The sequence below is a fragment of the Vanessa atalanta genome, chromosome 2 (assembly GCF_905147765.1).
Source record: "Vanessa atalanta chromosome 2, ilVanAtal1.2, whole genome shotgun sequence".
Taxonomy (NCBI): Eukaryota; Metazoa; Arthropoda; class Insecta; order Lepidoptera; family Nymphalidae; genus Vanessa; species Vanessa atalanta.
Window position 1 is genome coordinate 3090924 of NC_061872.1, and position 22020 is coordinate 3112943.

General features: G+C 30.0%; 3 protein-coding genes across 5 annotated transcripts; 1 reads left to right on the top strand and 2 right to left on the bottom strand.

The window, feature by feature from the left end:
- Nucleotide 1: 1 nt before the first annotated feature.
- Nucleotides 2-4771, bottom strand: LOC125069904 (periodic tryptophan protein 1 homolog). Its single transcript, XM_047679517.1, has 13 exons — nt 4590-4771; nt 4460-4518; nt 4239-4360; nt 3790-3863; nt 3608-3713; nt 3291-3398; nt 2704-2878; nt 2494-2590; nt 2100-2270; nt 1775-1865; nt 1360-1441; nt 833-984; nt 2-142 (listed from the first exon to the last, which is right to left on the bottom strand). The coding sequence occupies exons 1-13, from the start codon at nt 4674-4676 to the stop codon at nt 78-80; spliced, it is 1389 nt and encodes a 462-aa protein (XP_047535473.1). The 5' UTR covers nt 4677-4771; the 3' UTR covers nt 2-77.
- Nucleotides 4772-8883: 4112 nt separating this feature from the next.
- LOC125071254 lies at nt 8884-13794 on the top strand. 3 transcript variants are annotated; one of them, XM_047681402.1, is made up of 8 exons: nt 8884-8905; nt 9579-9770; nt 10170-10560; nt 10883-10953; nt 11334-11459; nt 11904-12012; nt 12683-12857; nt 13347-13794. In XM_047681402.1, exons 2-8 carry the CDS (start codon nt 9588-9590, stop codon nt 13549-13551), a joined length of 1260 nt encoding a protein of 419 aa, XP_047537358.1. In that variant the 5' UTR covers nt 8884-8905; nt 9579-9587; the 3' UTR covers nt 13552-13794. The 3 variants fall into 3 exon arrangements, with proteins under 3 accessions (XP_047537358.1, XP_047537367.1, XP_047537349.1); XM_047681411.1 differs by lacking the exon at nt 8884-8905 and adding an exon at nt 9011-9368 and having other exon boundaries at nt 11904-11982; XM_047681393.1 differs by lacking the exon at nt 8884-8905 and adding an exon at nt 9013-9368.
- Nucleotides 13795-15532: 1738 nt separating this feature from the next.
- On the bottom strand, nt 15533-21700 carry LOC125071130 (protein lifeguard 4-like). The gene is made up of 5 exons (XM_047681224.1): nt 21512-21700; nt 20393-20556; nt 17875-17980; nt 16465-16616; nt 15533-16210 (listed from the first exon to the last, which is right to left on the bottom strand). The coding sequence occupies exons 1-5, from the start codon at nt 21575-21577 to the stop codon at nt 15958-15960; spliced, it is 741 nt and encodes a 246-aa protein (XP_047537180.1). The 5' UTR covers nt 21578-21700; the 3' UTR covers nt 15533-15957.
- Nucleotides 21701-22020: the final 320 nt, after the last annotated feature.

Sequence of the window (22020 nt, forward strand, 5' to 3'; positions counted from 1 at the left end):
TTTTTTTTTTTATTTATAAAATAATTTTTAATATACAATATAATTTTTACAATGTAAACAAATGTCATCAAATATTCCTATGACTCCATAGCATCATTGTTGGCGACTGGAGCCTGCGTTCGTGATCCGAAGCGATTCATAACTGAAAATATACAAATCACATTTAATATTAATTATCATTTAATTGTAGAAAAATAACAATCGTCAATTTGTGGCTGATATTCCCGGGCACAGCATGCATGTAACTTTAACTTGAGAAATTAGTCATCAAAAAATATAATCAATATTGTGTAATATGAAAGAATGGCATTCGTGGTCATTTATGTAAAAAAAAATCAAGTCATGAAATTTATTTTTTCTTTATGGTTCTTATTTTTTTTCGAATGTGAATATTTTCTTGTATTCCGAAAGCGCACAGTTATTTATTACGTTCGTAATTAAAATACTGAGTATCCTTATTCATTTGATAGAAAGTGAAATTAGTATTATTAACATTAATAATAAATAACCATGTATGTTATTTTTATACAAAATAATTAGTTTGAATATTCATCGTTACTTGCTAGTTAAAATATGTTGTTTGTTTTTCATACTAAATCTTAAGTCCTAACCTCAATTGTCAATTTATTTATACGTATTATTTAGCCTTTTTAGGGTTATTTTTATTTATAAGCTTACATATATAGCTAACTAATTTATTACACCACTTTCATTGGACATCTTTATAAATAATAACTATGTATGTATGTATGGGCTTTGACTGTTCTTTTGTTGTGTGTATTGTCAAATTTAGTATAGTTGAATTATATTTAAAGATAAATTGTTATTTCACCCTCTTCATTCGTTGTGAGGTCCACGATCTCGATGAAGCACTCCTTGTTGTCTCCGCCAACGGCCAGCGAGAAGGGCGCGTCGGGACACTGAGACGCGCACAAAACTTGCCCCACCCTTACTGAACGCTCACTGATTTGTAGCGGCGATGAACTGAAAAAATGTGCATTATATTTCTCTGATTTTAGATAAATAATTTGTTATGTAATGCTAATACGAGCTGTCTGCAACAACTTCATAAGAGTGTAATAAGATAATTATTTATTTTCGTTAAAAAAAGCTTGAAGTTGATCGTCATCTACCGGTTACATTCTAAGCTATCCAGGACACAAAACTCAAACGCACACAAACAAATATCATCAAAATCCGTGAAGTCGTTTAGGACTTCAGTGACATATATGTGAGCCAAAGCCATCATCAAATATATAACTAATTACTAAACTGGTAAGATATACCCCTGTTACCCAATAAGATTATTTATTTCTATTAAAAATAATAAAAAAATAGCCTCCATTAAAATTCATTTACCTCGTTATATCCCATGTTTTGAATTTCTCATCGGAGCCCACCGTTATCAACAACCCGGGAACATTATCACTTATTATGAGTCCTGAAACATCAATATGGAATTCAAAATATTATACATACATCTGTTCTTTCTACTATGCTCATATATTAATCAATTTGTTATCTACTATGCCTAAAAAATATTATGTTTAAGTTATAAAGTTTAGTCAAATTGTAAGATTTACATAAAAAATTATATACTTAGTGTCAAGCACTTTCAATTAAAAATATAAACACAAAGCATTAAACATATTTTAAAATAATTATGCATCTGATACATATGACATTCTTAGGTGTAATCACTTCTCTCTGGTTGGTTTATTTCCTCAATTAATTATAATAAAATAGGATCACAATTCATATGCATTAGTCTTACCTGTGACTTCCTTCTGGTGAGCGTCTATTGTCCAGAGAGGCTCGTCTTGTCGACAGTCCACATAAGCCACTTTTCCTTCATTATTACTCATCTGTCAAAAACATATTTCAATAGCTACATTATCATTACATTCAGAAGTACTATTGCTCTTTCACCACCAATATACTTTTTTAACGAATTTGATGAAATTCGATAAGAAGCAAGCTTGAACTCTAACGAAAAACATTTTATGCCTAACACCTAAAACGCGTTCGAAGCCACAGACGACACCTAGTGACTTATAAAAGTAATTCATTTGCTAGCTATAGATTTTGTCAAGTCTAACCGCGAAGCAGAACGGGTTGTGTGTGTCCCACACCACGCGCTCTATCTCCGGCCCCAGGCTCCACGCGCGGTGTGCGTCCGTCGCGCGACAGTCGGTCACGCGCGCGCGACCGTCGCACGACCCCGACAGCAACGTCTGCGCCTCCAGCGGATGAAAGCACAAGGATTGCACCTGCAAAGGAAAATACTAAGTTATTACATTTTTCTAAACATTTAAGTTGTGTTTAGTCTTAATGTTATGTGGATCCTAAATTTAACTATTGATTAAAAATAAATGTGAATTAATTTTACCTGGTTTAAGGTAATATTCTGTAGTAACATCTCATTTTACTAACTTGAGTGATATTTGATTAGATTATAATTTACTTATTTAAAAAAAAAACACTGTAAAATACCTTATCTTCAAAGTAGTCTAACTTTGTGTGCGGGGAGCCTTTATCCAGATCCCACAATAAGACTGTATTGTCAGCTGACCCACTAGCAAGGACATGACTGGAAATAAAAAATAATTGTAATTGTCTATGGAGTTTGTAATCATCTTAATATCTTCAATAAGATAATTTAATCAAGTGTCTTGAAATGTTGGTTTATTACTATTAACTCACGTAAAATTCCTGTTCCACGAAAGGTCCAATACAGCCTCCTTGTGTCCTATTCTTTTAGTTTTTTTCTTTTTATTTGGCTTTTTGCCTAGTTTGAAAGCTGGTTCCAGGCAGTTTTCTATATCTAAGTCCCATACTTGGATAACTGGATCCATGCCACCCAATGCGCAGAGGTTACCTGGAAGGCAATAATATTTTGATAATTTAATTTATTTTATTTTAAAAATATTAGTATATCTACTAATATAATAAAGCTGAAGTATTTATTTTTTATGTATGCTCTGATATCTGGAACAACTATTTGGTTAAAAAAAAAGTCACCTTGCATTCAATATTCAATTCTGGAGGTAATTTAACTTATAACTCACTTCTAAGTATTAATTGTGTATTTAGAATCCTCTTTTACAATTTTTTATATAAAAATTGTATTTATGTACATTCCTCACAAGAGAACTAAAAATAGCATATTAGTAGTTGTTGGTAGTTTTTGAGTTATTGTAAATTTAAATATATTTAATAAAAAAGCCAATTTTCACATACAAAAACTCAACTTCAATCACATGGTTATTAATATAAAGTATCAAAATTACCTGGTTGTGGATCTGATGGGTCATGACTCAACCATTCAATGCAGAGAGGAAACCAGGGCAAGATAATATCATGGTGGACATAGAATGATCCCTCTTCTTTATTGAAGACTGTAAGAAAACACTATAGACTATAATACAATTTAATTTATGTCAATAATAAATAATTTTATTTTAATGATTACAAAAAATACATATTTCTTATGTGTAAGTCAAACATGAATAAAAAAACAAATTAAATTCTTTATTTAAAATATGTAATATTTTGACAAGTAATATATATAATACGTAATATTTTAAATGTAAATTAAATTACTCACTATATACTTCTAATACACTAGCATCAGTCTCCACATGCCCTACGAGAAGGAGATTGTCATCTGGTTTAATTATATCATCCTCTTCATCACTGTCGGGACCCTCTGTCTAAGACAAATAATTAACATTCCGTTACTGTTTTATTTTTACTCTTATGTTTATGATAATTTTATTGTTTACTTACTCGTATTTGAACATTTTCACTGAGATCACCTAAGTTTGGAAGTGTAGCTATAGTCCCAATGCCAACTGGATCACCTTCAAACATAATTTGAACATTGTTAAACATTAAACCATACAGTAATATTAAAATACACAGTTAAGTTAAAGTAAAAGCCTTTCGTGTTCTACTGAATATTAATTATTCCACATAAAATATCAGTCGTGCCTGCGGTTTTGAACCTGCAATCTTTGGCTAAAACTCATGTATTCTAGTCACTGGCCCCTGCTATTAATTTAATATAATTTTTGTTTTGAGTTCATGAATACTTATCCATACCTATACCAATATCACAAATAGTGATTCTGTCTGTCTGTTTCTCTGTTACGGCTAAGCCACTGAACCATTGATGAAAACAACTTTTTTATACTTAAAACCTATGACAACTTTATAAATTATTAAATAAAACTCACTTCCTTCCTCTTGATCATAATTTTCAAAATTAAATTCGTCATTGGGATCAGCTGGTGGATCCCTAACTTGTTCAGCATTTTCAGCCTCATCGTCACTCTGATCATCGCCATCCTCAGTTAAACTTGAAATATTTTTTTGTTTACAAAAAGATAACATAAAATTCTAATGATATAGCGAAAGTTTATAATATTTTTATATAAACATTAAATTAGATACTAACCGCAATTCAGTAGCAGTTTGTTTAATTATTTTCTCCAATTCCTTTTCGGTTAGTTCAATCTAAAACAAGTTTAATTATAAAATATTTTTTTTGTATTACGCAGTGTACACATTTTAAAAATATTTTTTACCTTTTCTGGTACAGCTTTTGCTACTCCGCGCTTTACAAAATGCACGCATGATACTAAGCTAACAGTTGGTGTCCCTTCTTCTTCCATTTTTATGCCTTACTTATTTTATTTTAATAATAATAGAATAAAATATTAAAAGTTAGGTTATGCAGTATGTTGTTAATGACATTAATACAAAGTTTAGACTTAGACTATAGTATAGTCTATAGTACAGTCTATGGGATAGACTATGGAGAGCTAAACAAAATGTCAATTGTTAAAAGTCTCTTACCCACATGACAATTTGAGCCTAAGCCGGTCTATCTTCCACCATTCAAGTTGCTTCCAAGATCAGAAATTTTGTCAGGAAAGTATCAGTGATATAGATATAGAGTAGTTGTTATTCACCCTAACTTCAAAAATTTTACCGTCGATTAAGTTTATTTTAAAAATAAAAAATAAAAAAAATATCAATATAGAAATCTTTTAATTACTAACTTTTAATCGTAATTAAGGCTGATACGCATTTCGGATCGATTTAATAAACGACAACTATAGTTATCGTTCATTATTTTTCAAATGAATCATTTTATTAATATTGAAATAGTTATAAAAACATTATTTTTGTTAAAGAACAGACTAAATTTCACAACGATACATTGTCTCATCTCTCGATCATTATCAATGTATATATTTTATTGAATATTAACCGATACTTTCAGTACTTCCGACATCCCTGTGTGACCCTAGAATTAAATTTACCTATTACACAAACGTGTGAAAGCATTTGAAGAGAGACAAAAGAGTTATTCATTTAATCATTTTAACAATTTGCAACAACTTATGTATTTAACTTGTATTTTCTATGTAAATAAATAAAAAAATATTAACTGTTGATTAATGTTGTTGTTGATGAGAAAAAAAGATCGATTGTTACAATATATTTATTGAGTGTATCTGTACAGTATATACATTTATAGGTGTAATAAATAAATAATGTTTCACCAGCAGGGTAATAAGCATCGTATTAGTACGAGATATGCAAGAGCGGATTAGTTTGTAGTTAAAATCCTTTAGGTCTGTATAGCCCGGAAGACTCGATGAGCTAACAACCGGAAAATTACTCAAATATCTCTAATAGCTCTTTTAATCATTATCTATAGCCTATTCCAATGGATATAGGAATAAAGATAAACAGACCTTAGTGAATAAAATTCCGGCAGGCTACTTATGCCAAAAAATAAAACACTTAACAAGTACTATTTAAGCGTCTATTTGCTCGTGAAACGATTCACACAAAAAAAATATTTTTACATGCCTTATACTAACAACTTAACCAAACCATAGCGCGTTTACGTATTACATGTGATTTACTAATAACTCTATTGTGCACACCTAAGAGTTTATGTTTAATATATATTTATTTATAATACAACATTATTATACTTAAATACTTTTTTCCACTTTAATTTTACTTCCAAAATTCCGATAACAATTTCGTTAAAGTTCAAACGCTATTTTTTCGCAAATCCATACTGAATATCATGCATAAATTAATATTGCATCAATTTGATGTCAAATGTTGTTTATTTGGCTATTTTCCTGTTATGGTTGGAATGGAGTATACGACATTTGTATTTGTTACTATCGGTCAATTAATAGTTCAAACTTGTAAAACAAAAAGTTTGTTCTCTATGTTTATATAAATCAATATGTTTTGATGTAACAAAGCCTAAGTCTAAGAATTTCTATGCTTAAAGTGCTAATATCAGGAATCAATAGCATTGGGCTATATGATGTAAAAAAATATTTTACGAATTTTACAGTCGTATTTTTAAAACGTGTCAAATAAATAAGTATTTCAAGTATGGCAGCACTTTTTCCCCCTACTAGAAGTATGGTAAAAATAATAACGGTCACATTTTGCCAAATACTTTCCAAAAAATCAAAAGCAATACTGATACAAATCGTTTGGCGAAAAAAAAAATTAATCCTTTGCAGTGGTATGGCGGCCATTGGGAACTGTCGGAAAAGTATGGTAAGGTGATTTTCGTGGACGGCTACTCGACGATGATTAGCTATGCAAAAATTAGCCTGGTACAAATGGTTGAATTGTATTATTTAAATTAATGTATTCGCGTCGGTATTGCGGGCTGTAAGTCACACCCGAGAAGTATGACTATCTGAAAATACAAGCATTTTTGTGGAACAAATCGTTCGACACTCGTTATTTATGCGACGCGTACGTTTAACGCCCGCGTGATTGGGCCACCGGTGCGAGCGCTATGACCATTATTTTCCTTTTTGCCTTTACGTAATTAGACCCCTGAAGAACCGCCATACTGGTACAAATGACCTAGAATTTTGTGTCATTATCTCCGGGTCTATACCCCAAAAGACGCATTTGTTATGTACTTCGTGATAGTGTTGCAGAACTATCGATAGTTGACCTCTAAAACTATTCTGGACTCCTATCGATAGTATCATCTCGTCTCTACTTTATGAAATCTATTTACCTCGCATGATTTTTAGTGTATTTGTGTATTGTAGTGATTTTTTGTGTGGTACTGTAACATTAGCTCTTTATTAGATAATTAGATGATGATGATGTTTTATTTGAATATAATTGTGTACAGTATTTAAACTTTAGGTCAAAATAAGATTTAATAAAACTTCTGAACGTTGTTTCTTCTAAGGTATTTAATATATTTTTTTAATTTCAGTTGACACTAAATGCCTCGTAGGAAATCTCAGCTTTCTCAGCAGTCTTCTAAAGCAAGAAGACAAAGACTTTTGTGTAGAAATGAGAAAGAAGATGAAAGTATAAATGTTCATCTTCTGTCTCATTTCTATTCTCGTCGTTTAACAAATCAACGACTAAGTAATAAAAAAATCCGGCATAGGGAATCAAACGTTGAACGTTCACAACGTCTGGCAAAACAAAGAGCACGAAATTCTGCGAGACGTTCTCGACAATCAAGAGCAGAAATTAATCGGCATTTGACCGAACAAAAGGTGCAATCAGTGGCTAATAGAGCACAAAGGAAATACAATTACATTGCTCATGACTCGAACGCTAGTAACTCTGAGCTAAATTATGATGATATTGGTTCATTGAGGAACATTCGCAACCATTTTCAAGTACAGAAATGTAAAACTGAACCTGGATTATACTATATCAATGGCAAAGTATGTATAATCCCCTAATCCATCGAAACAATACGTACTTAGAATTTTTAACTTAAATTTATGATCAAAACGTTTTTATAATTAATATGCGAGATCACTTCATACGACTATTTAAAGGAAGTCATTTGGCGCCGGAAAAGTAAACGAAATTTTATGCTATCTTTAAAAAGGTTTAATTTCATTTTGAAAAAAAATCCCTTAAAATTTGCCTTGACTTTGACTTTGATATATAAAATCATGTATTCATAAAGCATACAATTGAGAACTTATATATAGGGAAAAAAGCTAAAACAAATTTATTGGCTTATCTAATGGTAACGTTGATTAATATCTAGTCTAGATAATCTAGAGAAAGCCAATATATTTATTTTATGCAATAAACAGAAGAACTAAAATACATTATGTATATTTTTCTTTTTTTAGTATATAGTCATCAAACTGGAGAAGTTTACTACAATAGGTGATGCACGCGAATGGTTGCCAACAGAAACTTTGAGGACCGTTCTTTGTTGTGTCAGTGTTTTCTAATGTGAAATAAATAAACAATAATATATATTTAATTGCAAATTATCCTGTTTTCTTCAATTTCATTAAAATAATAACTCTATCATTATTTCCAAATCTTGACAAAATAAATTATAACGTAGTTATGAAAAATAAGGAAATACCCCACTTGACGGGAAGTTTGCCCTTGAAAATCAGACAATACTGTCCGTCTTTATATCACTTTTGTTGCTTTTTGTTGGTTTGAATAACAGAATATAAAATAAAAATATGGAATATAATTTATAGGTAAGTGAGAATTTTTGTTCTACAATTCATTCAAATATAATTTAAAGTGTTGTGCATAAATGTTTCCTAGAATATTAATCTAAAGTACAGAACATGCATTATAAGAAAAAAAAATTATTTCGATTAGAGCACAAAAATAATATTGGTAAAAGAAAACTGTATACTTGTTTTATTTTATTAATTACTAGACAGCTTTTGCTACCTTACTTTGCAAATACAATATATCTAATTTCTTACTTACCCATTATAATGAAATTTATTTTGTAGCGGCAGCACTTTTCTACCACTGTCATCTCTAGTCTTTGAGATGATCACAAATATATGTATAATCTGTATTTTTTGAGTTGCTGCTTACGGTAGGTCTTAAAAACCTATATATCCTATTTTTGATAAAATATTTAAATGCAACATTTATTTAGTCGTTTTAAAAATTAGTTGCAGTGTACATTAATATTTATTCGTTTATTATTGAAGTTAAAAAAGGGAACACTAAATATTTTAGACCTGTCAAGCATAGACTACGCAAATGTCTAATAGTAGTTCGGTACACCGCACACATAGTACAGTCGGGATATTGAATTCGAAGCAACATTCAATGTAACTACAATAGATCGACGATTAACGTGACAAACAAATAGTACATTCATGTTAAGATTCAATTTATTTTATTTAAAATTTTATTACGTTTAGTAAAACTTCAAGGTTTAATATTAAATCGAAATGACATTTCATTGTTGTTTAGACATAAAACATACAAGGTTTTGAGTGATGCAGGAATATTAAATTAAACATCATAGTTTTGTAACAACTTCGTAAATTGTAAGTATTTATAACAAAATATATCCCACTGTTACTTATAAAATATATATTACTAAAATAAATCTTTTTTGTTAGCTTATTTGTCTATGCCTATGTCAAAATATGTCAATAACTCAATGTCCTTGTCATTACTATGTTTTTATTTCGATAAATATTTAATATATTGCGATTAACTATTTAGTGAATAAAACATGCATTTTTTATGATCAGTTCGCTGCAATGACTGATATAGAGAGTGAGATACAAACGGAAGCAGAAAACGATTCCTTAGAATGTCGTGCATGTTTGCAAATTATGAACACGGATTCCGTTTTATACAATATATTCGAGAGTTGGACGCCGCCTTGGGATGGAATGGAAAATAGTATAGCGGAGGACTTGGCGAAAATAGCGAATCTACAGGTAAATGTTCATAAATAAACACGACGGTTGAACATCGTTAATGTTCCTTACACAATACGAAAGTTCATGTAATACAAATATATTTAAATATTTGTATATTTTAACATATTTATTCTAATATTTTTTTCATTGATGGTTTTTTAAATATTGACATGGTTTAATCTTATATTTTAACTGATATTTATTCTGAAATTATACTTGTCAGTTGACTGTCTGTTTTGTCATAGAGTCGGCTGCATAAATAAAAGTTCATCTTCCACTTATGGCTGTAAAAACATAAATCTTTACGATTTTACTAAAAAAAATGTTATGAATCTGTCTATTCTACAATATTAACTTAACTATTCATAGATGACCATTGGAATATTTACATTTATTTAAAATTTTTCTTCAACACAGATATCAGAAACGGACAGACATTCCAAAGTAATATGCGAGACATGCTGTCATTTATTGCTAAATGCTTGTAATTTTACGGCAATTGTTAAGAAAAATGATCTAATACTAAGACAAAGGTATGCAGATGATACTACGGAGCATAACTCATCCAATGAAAGGGTCTGGCCGAAACCAATCCAAGTAGATAAATCTTTAGCTAGCTCTATGTATGACAATTCTATGAATGTTGAAATTAAACAAGAAGTCCTATCCGATGAAGAGAATGAGTATCCTGCTATAAACGGCACATATGATACATCTAGAGAAGATATACCAAACTTAGACATTATTAAAATTGAGCCCGAAGAAATGATTCAGCAGCAACCTCTACAGATACAAGTCACAGTGAATGGTAAGGGTTGCATAAAATTATATTAATAATTAGACAATTAATTATTTGTCAGTAAAAACTGTAGTGATATGACAAAATTCCTACAGGGTAGATCAATTTTTTGTTGGTGTTTCAAATAACTTGTTTCATTCAGGAGATTGTATTCAAAAAATCTTCAAATTCTATAATTTAAAGACATTTGAATATTACTAAGTCTGAAGTAGATGTATAAATTAAATAAATGATAATCCAATGAATTATTAAAGTTGATTTATCTATGGTAAATAAAGTAAAATGTGCCTTATGAAATTTGTGTCAAGTATAATTTATCATTATTTTGCAGGAAACATTCCATTGGACCATTTAAATTCTAGTGAGACACATTTAACAAATGGAAACAGTGATAATGGGGATGTGAGTTTTATTTATATACTATTATATTTTATAAGACAGCAAACTAATAGATATTTTTATTATGGTAATTACTGTTACGGTACATACTGACAATACAAACTTTTAAATCAAATTGTACCAAATATTTATCTTGAAAGGGACTATTTAGGAATGTCAAGTCAATTTAACGATGCCTTGTCTTTTAAATATCAGTGTGTAACTTCTGGAAAAATATTTGTATATATATAATGGACAATATAGTTTCTAGATCTTTTAAAAAGTTCAATATAAGTTTTAACATTATTAATAAGCTTCACTTCAAATTTGTATCTACTGCTTTCACTAATGTTTTTTTTTCTATATGGTTAAGGTGTTAAACATATGTGTATTTTTAATTTTAGCATTTGATTGCCCAAGTCAAGGAGGAACCATTAAGTGAAGAAGACGACGTGGATCCAATACATTCGGATCTGTCACTTGAATGTATGCTTTGTATGAAGGCATTTAATAGTGTTACTGGATTGAAGGTATAATCTTTAATATCCATTATTACCATATGAAGTTATATTGTTAAAATCTTTCTGAAAGCTTTTATAATGTCAGTATGTTTGTTGTTCTAAATCATTATGAGCTGGTACAGATTCATCAGTACCTGCGACAGATTTTTATCTTTAGTCTTTAGTAATATATAATGGTGAAAATGTGATAAACCCAGGATCTAATCGACCAGTGCAATTTGGAATAAAACTTTTGTGTTAAATAGCCCATTTCTTGATATATATGCTGTATAATATCATGCTGTGATTCATTGCGGTGCAGCAGTAATGTTAAATGTTGGTGAAATCATGTGGATCAGCTAGTAATTATATAGTTTATAAATGTAAAAGCTTAAATACAGACATTTATATGTAGAAGCCGATTATTGTGGGATAAAGACATTTTTCAAACTTATAATCAATTATTTTTTTTAGGCTCATGTAATTGCACAACATTCCTACAAGTCGGTCAAGCGAAAGAGTAATAACAGCTTGTCACCGGAAAAGAAAAAATGTAAATATATCTGTGCTATATGTAGACGAAGTAAGTGTTGTAGTGCATGATGACTTTGAAAAATTGCTTATGGTAACAAAAACCATCTGAAATGGGCAGAAAAGCAGAACTATATGCTTTTATTTATCATATGTATGCAGAATAATATATTCACACAGTAAATGGTGTAGGAAGTGATTTATACCTTTTAAAAGATATTATGCATATTTATAAAAAGTTTGAATATAAAAAAATATCCAGGAGGAGGTCCATCATATAACAATTTAATAAGCAGAGAGAGATACCTGCTATTTTAATGACTTCAGTGCTATTGAATAATTTACATAAATAGTTGTGTATTTAAATTACAATATTTCGTACTAATTATAGTTGAACCATAAATCTAAAAATATTTTTGTTAACTATTTGTATTTTCGATATATATTTTTTTCATTTATGGTATTTTTTTATTGCAACTACTCAGTTATGCAACGAGATCCAAATAAGAATAGTCCATATCATGATGAGTAAGTTAAAATGTAAAATTGCAAAATGTTTTTTTGCTGACCATACTTTTAATACCTGTTTATTTATAGGACTGATGACATTGACCTTTCTATACTTAATTGGATAAAAAAAAACAATGTATATTACCCAGAGCATGCAAATTGAAATAAACATTTTTAGTACATGTGTCAATTTTTATAATTTATTATTTCAGCGTTTACAACATCGACCGACTTAATGGTACACGAAACTTGTCATAATAAAAGTGTGTGCTACGGTTGTAACGAGAGTTTCGACACATTTGCTCAGTTGACAGCGCACAGACGGACATGCAAAGCTTTGTCTAGCAAAGAAGTGACAAAGCTCAAAACTCTCGATGATGTTTTAAGGTATCTTTTAAAGCCGTATCAATTTGACATCAAACCTTAGATTTACGTTTTTCGTACGATATGCTAATAACTCAGCAATAGTGTGCACTACTAAGAGTTTATGATTAATACATCTTTATTTATAATACAACACCTTTAACTACTTATATCCATTTTAATTTAAACTTCCAAAATTTTGATAAGAGTTGCGTCTACGTTTAAAACTCCATTTTTTTAGTAAATCCATAGTGAATAACATAGATTAAAAATAAGCTCTCGAACAATGTGATATCGCGTTAATTTGGGTTGGAATAGAATATAGATACAAATTGTAGACTGATGTAAATAAATAAATAGATCAGCTCCTAAAGTCGTCTTAGTACAGTTCAATCGTCAAAGTGTGAAAGTAATAAGTTTTAACTTAGTAATACAGAATTTAATTCTCCAACAGCTGCTGCTTATATGAAAATGCTAGTCAATCTTTTATACTTAGAATTGATTATTTTTCAGACCCCAGACAAAAGAGCAAACAAACGAACTCAAGTGTGCACACTGTGAAGAAACATTTTCAGATGTGTACTACATGAATATTCATCAAGAGATACATCATTCGAACAGTGAAGAAAATGAGGCTGATGATAAAAATAGTATGGAAGTCGATGATGTCGAAAAAGTTTTTACTTCAAGTAAGAAGGCAAAGTTGAACAATAAATAAAATGCAGTCATAAATTTGAAAAAGAATTTAAAATGTTTGGAAATTGAATCAGTTTGAAATAAATGCATTACAATGTACTTTTTTTTTCATTAAAAAAATTGTCAAGATGATTGATATTTTTTGTTTAAAAATGTTAAAATAATTCAAGTACGAAGAAGTGACTTTTTTGACTGGTTTTATGATAATTGAAAAGTTAAAACATGAATATAAATAATTTAAATAGATTAAGCTTCATGAACATTTGTAAAGTATCCATTTTATCATTTCATTGTGTAAATATTTTGTCTTCGGTAATGTATTTTATGTAATGTAGTAATTACAGTTGTTTTGCAACTTAACAAGTGTTTTATTGTGGTTCTTCCTTAATATTTCTTAACTCAGTTATTAATTTTAGACAGTACACTATTCTTATTAATCACAGTAAATGAAAATTAACAAAGGATTATTCTATATATAAATAAAACTATTCAGAGCAATTAGTATTTTTACTTTTTGACCGAATTGTAACATTAGAGAGATAGTATATTATATATTTTAGTAAGTGGTTAGAACGCGTGCATCTTAACCGATGATTTCGGGTTCAAACCCAGGCAGGCACCACTGAATTTTCATGTGCTTAATTTGTGTTTATAATTCATCTCGTATTCGGCGGTGAAGGAAAACATCGTAAAGGAAACCTGCATGTGTCTAATTTCAATGAAATTCTGCCACATGTGTATTCCGCCAACCCGCATTAGAGCAGCGTGGCGGATTATGCTCCAAACCTCCTTAAAGGGAGACGAGGCCTTTAGCCCAGCAGTGGGAAAATTTACAGGTTGCTAATGCATATCCTACGATTTACGATTATTAGTACGATATTTGTGATTGCATTCTTTTTTCTAATTTTTGACTGCTTGGTTCGTGATGTTACTTTACTTGTAGCGCTACTCGCGCCGCACATTCTTGTGTCGACGCTTTTATACTTTTAGTTTCAATGTCTTTACGGACTATCGGTTACGCAAAACTGGCCTAAAGACTTGTTTAGAAGGCAGTAAAATTCTGAGATCTAAACCACACATTGGGTTAGGAAAAATTTATTGGGCTTACTATTTGGGTTCATGAAATCAAGTAACTAATTCTTTCCCCAGGAAAAATAAATCGTCTTTTTATAGTGACTATAACGAGTGCATTGACCGAGCATTTTGTTTGGAAGAATGTTTTGATATTGAGACGAGAAAAATTGTGTCCGGAAATTGGGAAAGTGATGTTCGCTTTGATTCCATATGCAATCATGAATTAATAACTATTAATTTCTGGTCTGGATATTTATTATAATTAATCTCCAGGATCCGGCGATTTTGACTGAGGTTATGATGACAATACTGACTCAGGGAGTATACTGTTAAGTCACTAAATTCATTGTTTTTTTTGCTTGCTCAATATGTAAATAGCCACCAATGGTAGCTTAAAAATGTATAACCTAAGAACCTAAATTGAGAGTAAATGAAGCAACAAAAAAGCAGCTTATCAAAATGCTCGTATCACGACGCACAGCCGAGTTATTGCAAAAAAATGAAAACCAGCCCTTTTTTCAAGATGGCGGCGAACACAAATAGGAAATCGAGGCCGACAATTTCAAGTTAAGCTTTTTTAAGGTCCCTCTACAACATATCTAGAAATCAGCCGTCTCGGTTCATTTGCATTTAGTTGTATATAAGGCCAGGACTATAACCAACATTTAAATAAATTTGAAATTTTAGGGATTCGTTCAAAATGACAGCACATATATCTATGACAGTCAAATCAATACAGTCTAATCACAATATATAGTTTATTTTAAGACGAATATTTTGAAGACTATCCTTACGTCGCTAGCACGCCACCAACCTCGGAAATTAAGTTATGTCACTTGTACCTGTAATTACACTGGCTCACTTGCCCTTCAAACCGGAAACCGAAATATAGGTACATAGTATCTTACTTAAAAAAATAAAAGACACAATTGAACAATTAAATAAAATTTATTACACATTATTTACAATCGAGTTTGTTTTAAACAAACTTTATGTCATAGAAAATAACCCTTTGATATTATTTGTTTTCACAGATATACTTCGTGGTTAGTTTAAAAATAGAATAAGACAAGATTTTATTAATACTGTGAATTAAGCTTAAACACATCGAGTGCAAGAAATAAAGATACTATTTTGTAAAAAATATTAAGTACCTACGAATTTAACATTTACTTTAACAATACAAAAAAAACAGGAATGTTTTAGAAAACAAAAAAAGAGAAAATATAATTTCTAAATAAATCCGCTATATACCTGTGTCTTGTATATATTTTAAAAGCAACACTGAATCTAATAAAATATGTGGTACCAAACTACAATTTTTAGTGCTGGCAACATCTAAAGATGACTATGACTAATTCCTGTTTATTTCGTTCAGGATTCGCAGAATGTACAGGAACAAGTTCAATATATCCATGTATAGGTTGATGGTGGCCAAGATATATTCTTCCGGGGAGAGTGTGGTCATCATCTGTTGTGTGTCAAAGATCAAGAAGAGACTGAAGAAGATGGCTCCGGTGAAGGATAGTGCAACTTCAAATGCAGAACTTTGTAAGAAGATCTGGATAAAGCCTCCAATGATCAAGACACTGAGACCAGCTACCAGACTGAAATCATAAAATAGTTATTATTTACGGAGTTACTTATTATTCATGGACAATAAGTCAAGTGGTGTTGTGTCTAGCGAATTTGTAGTCTATGGATGAAACATTCCATAAACAGAGTTTCAGATTGCATAGTGATCCTTGCGAAATCGTTGCACCTTTTTTATTATTTTATTTAAATAATCATATTACATTAAGTTTCAAATAATTTCAGTATCAGATCTCTAATCTATTAGATTTAAATTCATTTGACTTACCCATATCCAACGAAAGAAAAGTCGCGTTTAGTGTTCAACGTGTACAGGGTTAGAGCGAACACTACGGTGAAAGTGAGCGCTAAGGCTTGGAGGACCACAAATGTATTGTAGTAGGAGACGACGACGCCAATTGTGTATGCTTGTACCGCAGTCTGGAATAATAAGAATTTAGCAGGTTTTTAGCAATTTGTCAAACTAGTTAGTAGTTGTCATTTTGTCTATACCCATATCGCGTTGTCTTTGATTAGTAGATTTAATATTTGACAGTATGTCAGAAGGCTATTTAAGAGTTGGATTTGTGACGAATAATAATTGCGTATCTAGTGTCAGTTGACAGTTACAAATTAAAAAAAACTTGAGCTATAATGATACAAAAAAGGGCTGTGTCGTGGTTTCGCTTTATATGCCTTATGTTTTAAATATCACACACAATGAAATAAATTAACAACGTCTGAAAATATATAAATGATAAGAAATGAAGTTGTTGTACAAGTTCCGATACAAAAAGGGGGTTAAATAATGTTATATCAGAATAGAAAGAGTCAGAGAGAAAGAGAAAGAGAGAGAAAGTTTGCCTGGAGGGAGTGTAAACATTTTCCGTACATAACGAATTCTTCCAGTTCACTCAACTGTAAGCTAACTAACTTTGGTCCAATAATATAATGAACAGTAAAACGCAATATTTAAATCAATAGCACTATTCAAAATTGTATCAGGTATTTTAAATACTTGAATTTTCCAAAGTGATTTCGTCCTTTTGTCCGTTATGCCTCACTTTCCCCGGGGGAGCGAAACTTTAAGCCGTAAAATAGTTAAGTGTAAGCGAGATAAAAAAAATGACAATTATCCATGCTCAATAGATTTCCAACAATTCATGTCGTCGTCATTGAGTAATAATATGGAATATATGGATCAATTAGAAATGTTATTGCCATAAAAATTTATTAAATTTCCATTCATAGCTCTATAAATTACTAGTGTAAACATTGAAATAATCGTTAAATTTATTATTTAATGATTTTTTTAAAATAAAATAATAAAAACGAAACATAAACCAAGATAACATACATATATACAGAACATACAAAAAAATACTAAGTGTAAATTTCCAAGAACAAAACAGAATAAAGTAATTCATTGATAATAGAAAACAAAGTACATTTCAACATCATAAATATTAAGATAAAATAAAATGTTGCTATATACAAAGGCAAACATACTGTTACTAATTATGTGACAATCTATTTAAAAAATTCAAATTTATATATGAAATTATCAAATTTATAACAAACTTGACTGAAGTTTCAATGTAACCTTGAAATTGTTTTTCCGATTTTCCTTAAATGTTGTCTTTGACTATTTATTTAATAATTAGTCCTTTATTACTCAAAAACTTTCATGAATACTTACAAAAGCCGCCAGTAGATATAAGTTGACAGGATAATCCCTCCTTTTAGCGATGAGAGCGAACAATGTTACCATGCTCAGAATAAATGCAATGAAAACCATCCATTCGCTGAAATAAAAAACAATTATAAATACATTTATTACATAACATATATATAATATAAATATTAGATAACTTCATATACATTACTCTGATCCCAATGTAGCTAAAGCATGTATGGTAAATCAGAAGTAACGACGGTACCACAAACACCCAGACCCAAGACAACATAAAAAACTAATGAACTTTTTCAACATCGACTCAGCAGAGTATCGAACCCGGGATCTCGAGTAAACCTACCCATGAAAACCGGTGTACACACTACTCGACCACGGAGGTCGGCATAATATCGATATATATTTAAAAAAGAATAACTGTGTATATTAAGATGTTCATAGACAATTTTTTGGAGCCATATCTCATTTGTTACCATTGATATCATAACTAAAATTATAAATCTAAAACTGAGATTTTTGTTTTTTTTTGTTACTCATTCAAGTCTTTACTTAATCATCATAATTTTTTTAATATACATTGTCATGGATACAGGGTAACTAACACTTGCCTTTCCCTCGCAAGCGGCAAGCTAGTATTATATAAACTACTCAACATATAGATAGAGATTTTGAAGCATTGCATCAGTTAATTATTATAATAATAGTACTAAAACATGAACTATTCATGTTATGGGTTAAGCCCAAGCCCCATACATTTCCTTCCCATTGTCCATTCACATGAGCATTTAATTTTGTAACAACAACATATAATTTTGCAATTTATATCATAAATATTGTAATTGTTATTACAACTATTTATACTTCTTTCGTAATTCAATTGTTTGAATAATCGACATAAAATATTAATCAGAAATCCATGTGCAATATAAATTTAATTGAGACATTTTACATTTGTTAATGTCATATTTTTGATAGAGTGATGTTGTACAAGTTAACTAACTCAAATTTGACAAAAATCTCTATAACAGCTATGTAATATACCCCATTTTGGCAATAGTCCACCTTTGAAAACATATTGATTTGGTGGTAAGGCTTTGTGCAAGCCTATTGCAAGTATTGTTGTGTTCCGGTTTGAAGGGTGGGTGAGTCGTGTAACTACAGGCACAAGGGACATAACATCTTAGTTCCAAGATTGCTTGGTTGGATGTTGTAAGGAATAGTCAGTATTGCTTACACCATCAATATCTATGTTCAATGGTGACCACTTACCACCACATTAGAAAAAAAAAAAAATCTTTTGTGTGATTATTTGTCTGTACAATAAAGGAAGATAAAGACAATTGAATTTACTGAATCATTCCTAGGCAACTGGTTAAACAATAAATGAGGATTGCATATAAAATGAAATGTTATACATTTTATTAGAGTATTTATTTGAAATGAACTAGTTTGTGTTAATTGTTCAAGGAAAAAATAGTAAAATTTATTGAAAATATAATCTTCCATTTTGTAACTTGTGTACATGATGGGAATTTCCATTGACAACAGCTAAGAAACTCTTTTTAAAATGTAATAAATTTTTTTTCTGGCTTTTATTTGTGCCAAAAAGACACAGATTATTTCGCCAATGTCACATGCGATGGAGAAGACACGGTAGATAAATTTTGAGTATAACTCCAGCCAAGGTGGTATAACCTTTGGAATATACAGTCTGATATGATGGACTTATGAACAAAAATTTAAACATAACTTACAATATTTCTAACTTTAAAAATAACAAACATCCATTACTTATAATGTAACTATAATAGTTCCTATGTATGTTCCGTTCAATCTCTTTGGGGGAAGATTTTATGCAACATGGTGTGCTTGGCTTTTTTAGACATGCAACTACTATATTTATTATTCTACAATTATTAGTTTAGGCTGTGCACAATTATTTACGCAGTAGGTTAAAATTTTAATTTAAATTATAGATATTATACAATATTGATGCACTCAAGGGAAACATAGGCTCCTCAGCAATCAAACAAATACTATTATTCAGAGACCTGATATAATATCGTCAATAATATTATTAGTTTTAAATATGAATAAAAGAATTATATACTGAAGAGTCCCAATAATGCAGATCAAATAATACCAGGGGTTATCTGTATAATCGATTTCAAAGACAAATAATATTCAAATTTTATTCAACCTTCATTTTCAATTCATTTCAACATTCATATTCAACTGATATACAGTTATATGTTATCAAGTAAAATGTAAAACTTTCTTTTTTAAATTAAGTAAGAGCGGGAGAACCGTCCGAGGCCAGAATAAACTCATCGTGACATATCTTTGTGCAGTTACATTTAAAATCGGCAATTATAGTTGAGACATGAGTTTGGATAATCAGTATTTGGATAATAGGGATTCTACTGCATTTAATTATAAAAATATCCTAATATTTTTACGTTCCTTACAGACATATATTAATATGAAAATGTGACTTATAAGTATAATATTAAGAAATGCTTACTTTTGATGTATGAAACTCTGAACAGGTTTCACAAGAAGAAATACTGCAGCAATAGCCACAGTCGCCAACAGTTGTATTGTGAGTAGGCCATACACTTTCCGGACAAATCCCAGGCGAATATCCTTATCAGCGTTCATTACATTGTTACGGTATGCAAAATCATCCTAAAAATATAAACAATAGTTAGTTCAAAAATATATGCTGATACCCTCCTAGGTTACAATGTTGGAACCTTCCAATGCATTAAAAAAAAATGGTCCTATCTAAGAAATTGGTCTACAATTTTGGTGACCCAAATGCTGGTGAATTATTTAGCACAAAGACTGAGCTAGGCTCAGTTTGGAGAGATGATAGTATCAAAATCCTGAGCACAATGCCTGTAGATAATGTTTAGTGATATTGTGGATGGTATGTTACACCTATAGCTTGTATGATGTGTGTTCTTTTTTTCTTTTGTTTTAATTTTTTTTTTTTTTTTTTAAAAAAAAAATTAAAATTTACAATTGTTGAATTAATTATTTATTATATTGTCATTTGGGTATGAGAATGATAATAATATAAAATTCCTATTATTTAGAAAAATCTAGAATAATATTTTTCATTCAGAGATATATATTATATAATTGAAGTATTGGAACAAAAAAATGTATCCACTAATATTTATTTCTTTATATATGCTAAAAACTACATGTGTATCTGTTTCCATTATGATTATTCATGTCTATTTTAATAATATAAAACTATCTTATCAGTGATAATAAACTTAAGCGCTATGTTTATATTCATGTAGTTAAAAGTTGTCTTAATAAATTATGATTGCATATATATTTTAATACATTATACACATTAATTACATTACATTATTTATAATAAGTATAATTTTATTTGATTTGAGATAGTTTCCTCGTAAATGTATCAATTGAATACATAAGCGTCATGTATATGAAAATGTATAAATAAATGAATCTTTCAAAGTAATTTATCAATTATTTTAAATTATCAAAAAATGTTCACTGAGGAATGTGATAAACAATTTACAATACTGTATTGTAAATAATGAAGGCCATGACAAATTGCACCATTTACATTTACATCCGATAAATAAATAGAATATTTTACCTCAATGTTGTCTTTCCCTCCCAGCTCACAGTCCTCTTGAGCATACATTAGGGGTATGCTAGCCATTTTGATCACAGCTACTCCTTACAATTGAAACTACAATATTAACTTTCCTGTACGTAAAGAAAATATTTAGATCGTAGGGACTTCGCACGAAAATCTGATAGTGAAAGTGACGTATACAATTACAATTGTTGTAGAACGTCAAAACTGTCAGATCGTCATATGATTGATATTCAATATTGCCAAGTGAAAAAAAGCTTCAAGCACCACCAAACTAAGCTAAAAAAATAATAGATAATCACGTTTATTGTTGATACCTTCCTAATGATTGGCAATTAACGATTGATCTTGAAAAAAAATCATAATGTTTAGTTAACAAAACATTTCGTAATTTATAAAAAGCTGCTCTATTAAAACTGCAACTTTGTTCAAATATTGTTGAAGTTACTTCGTTTATAATCATTTTATATACGTTACTAGCCACTGTAAAATATAATTCTTATACT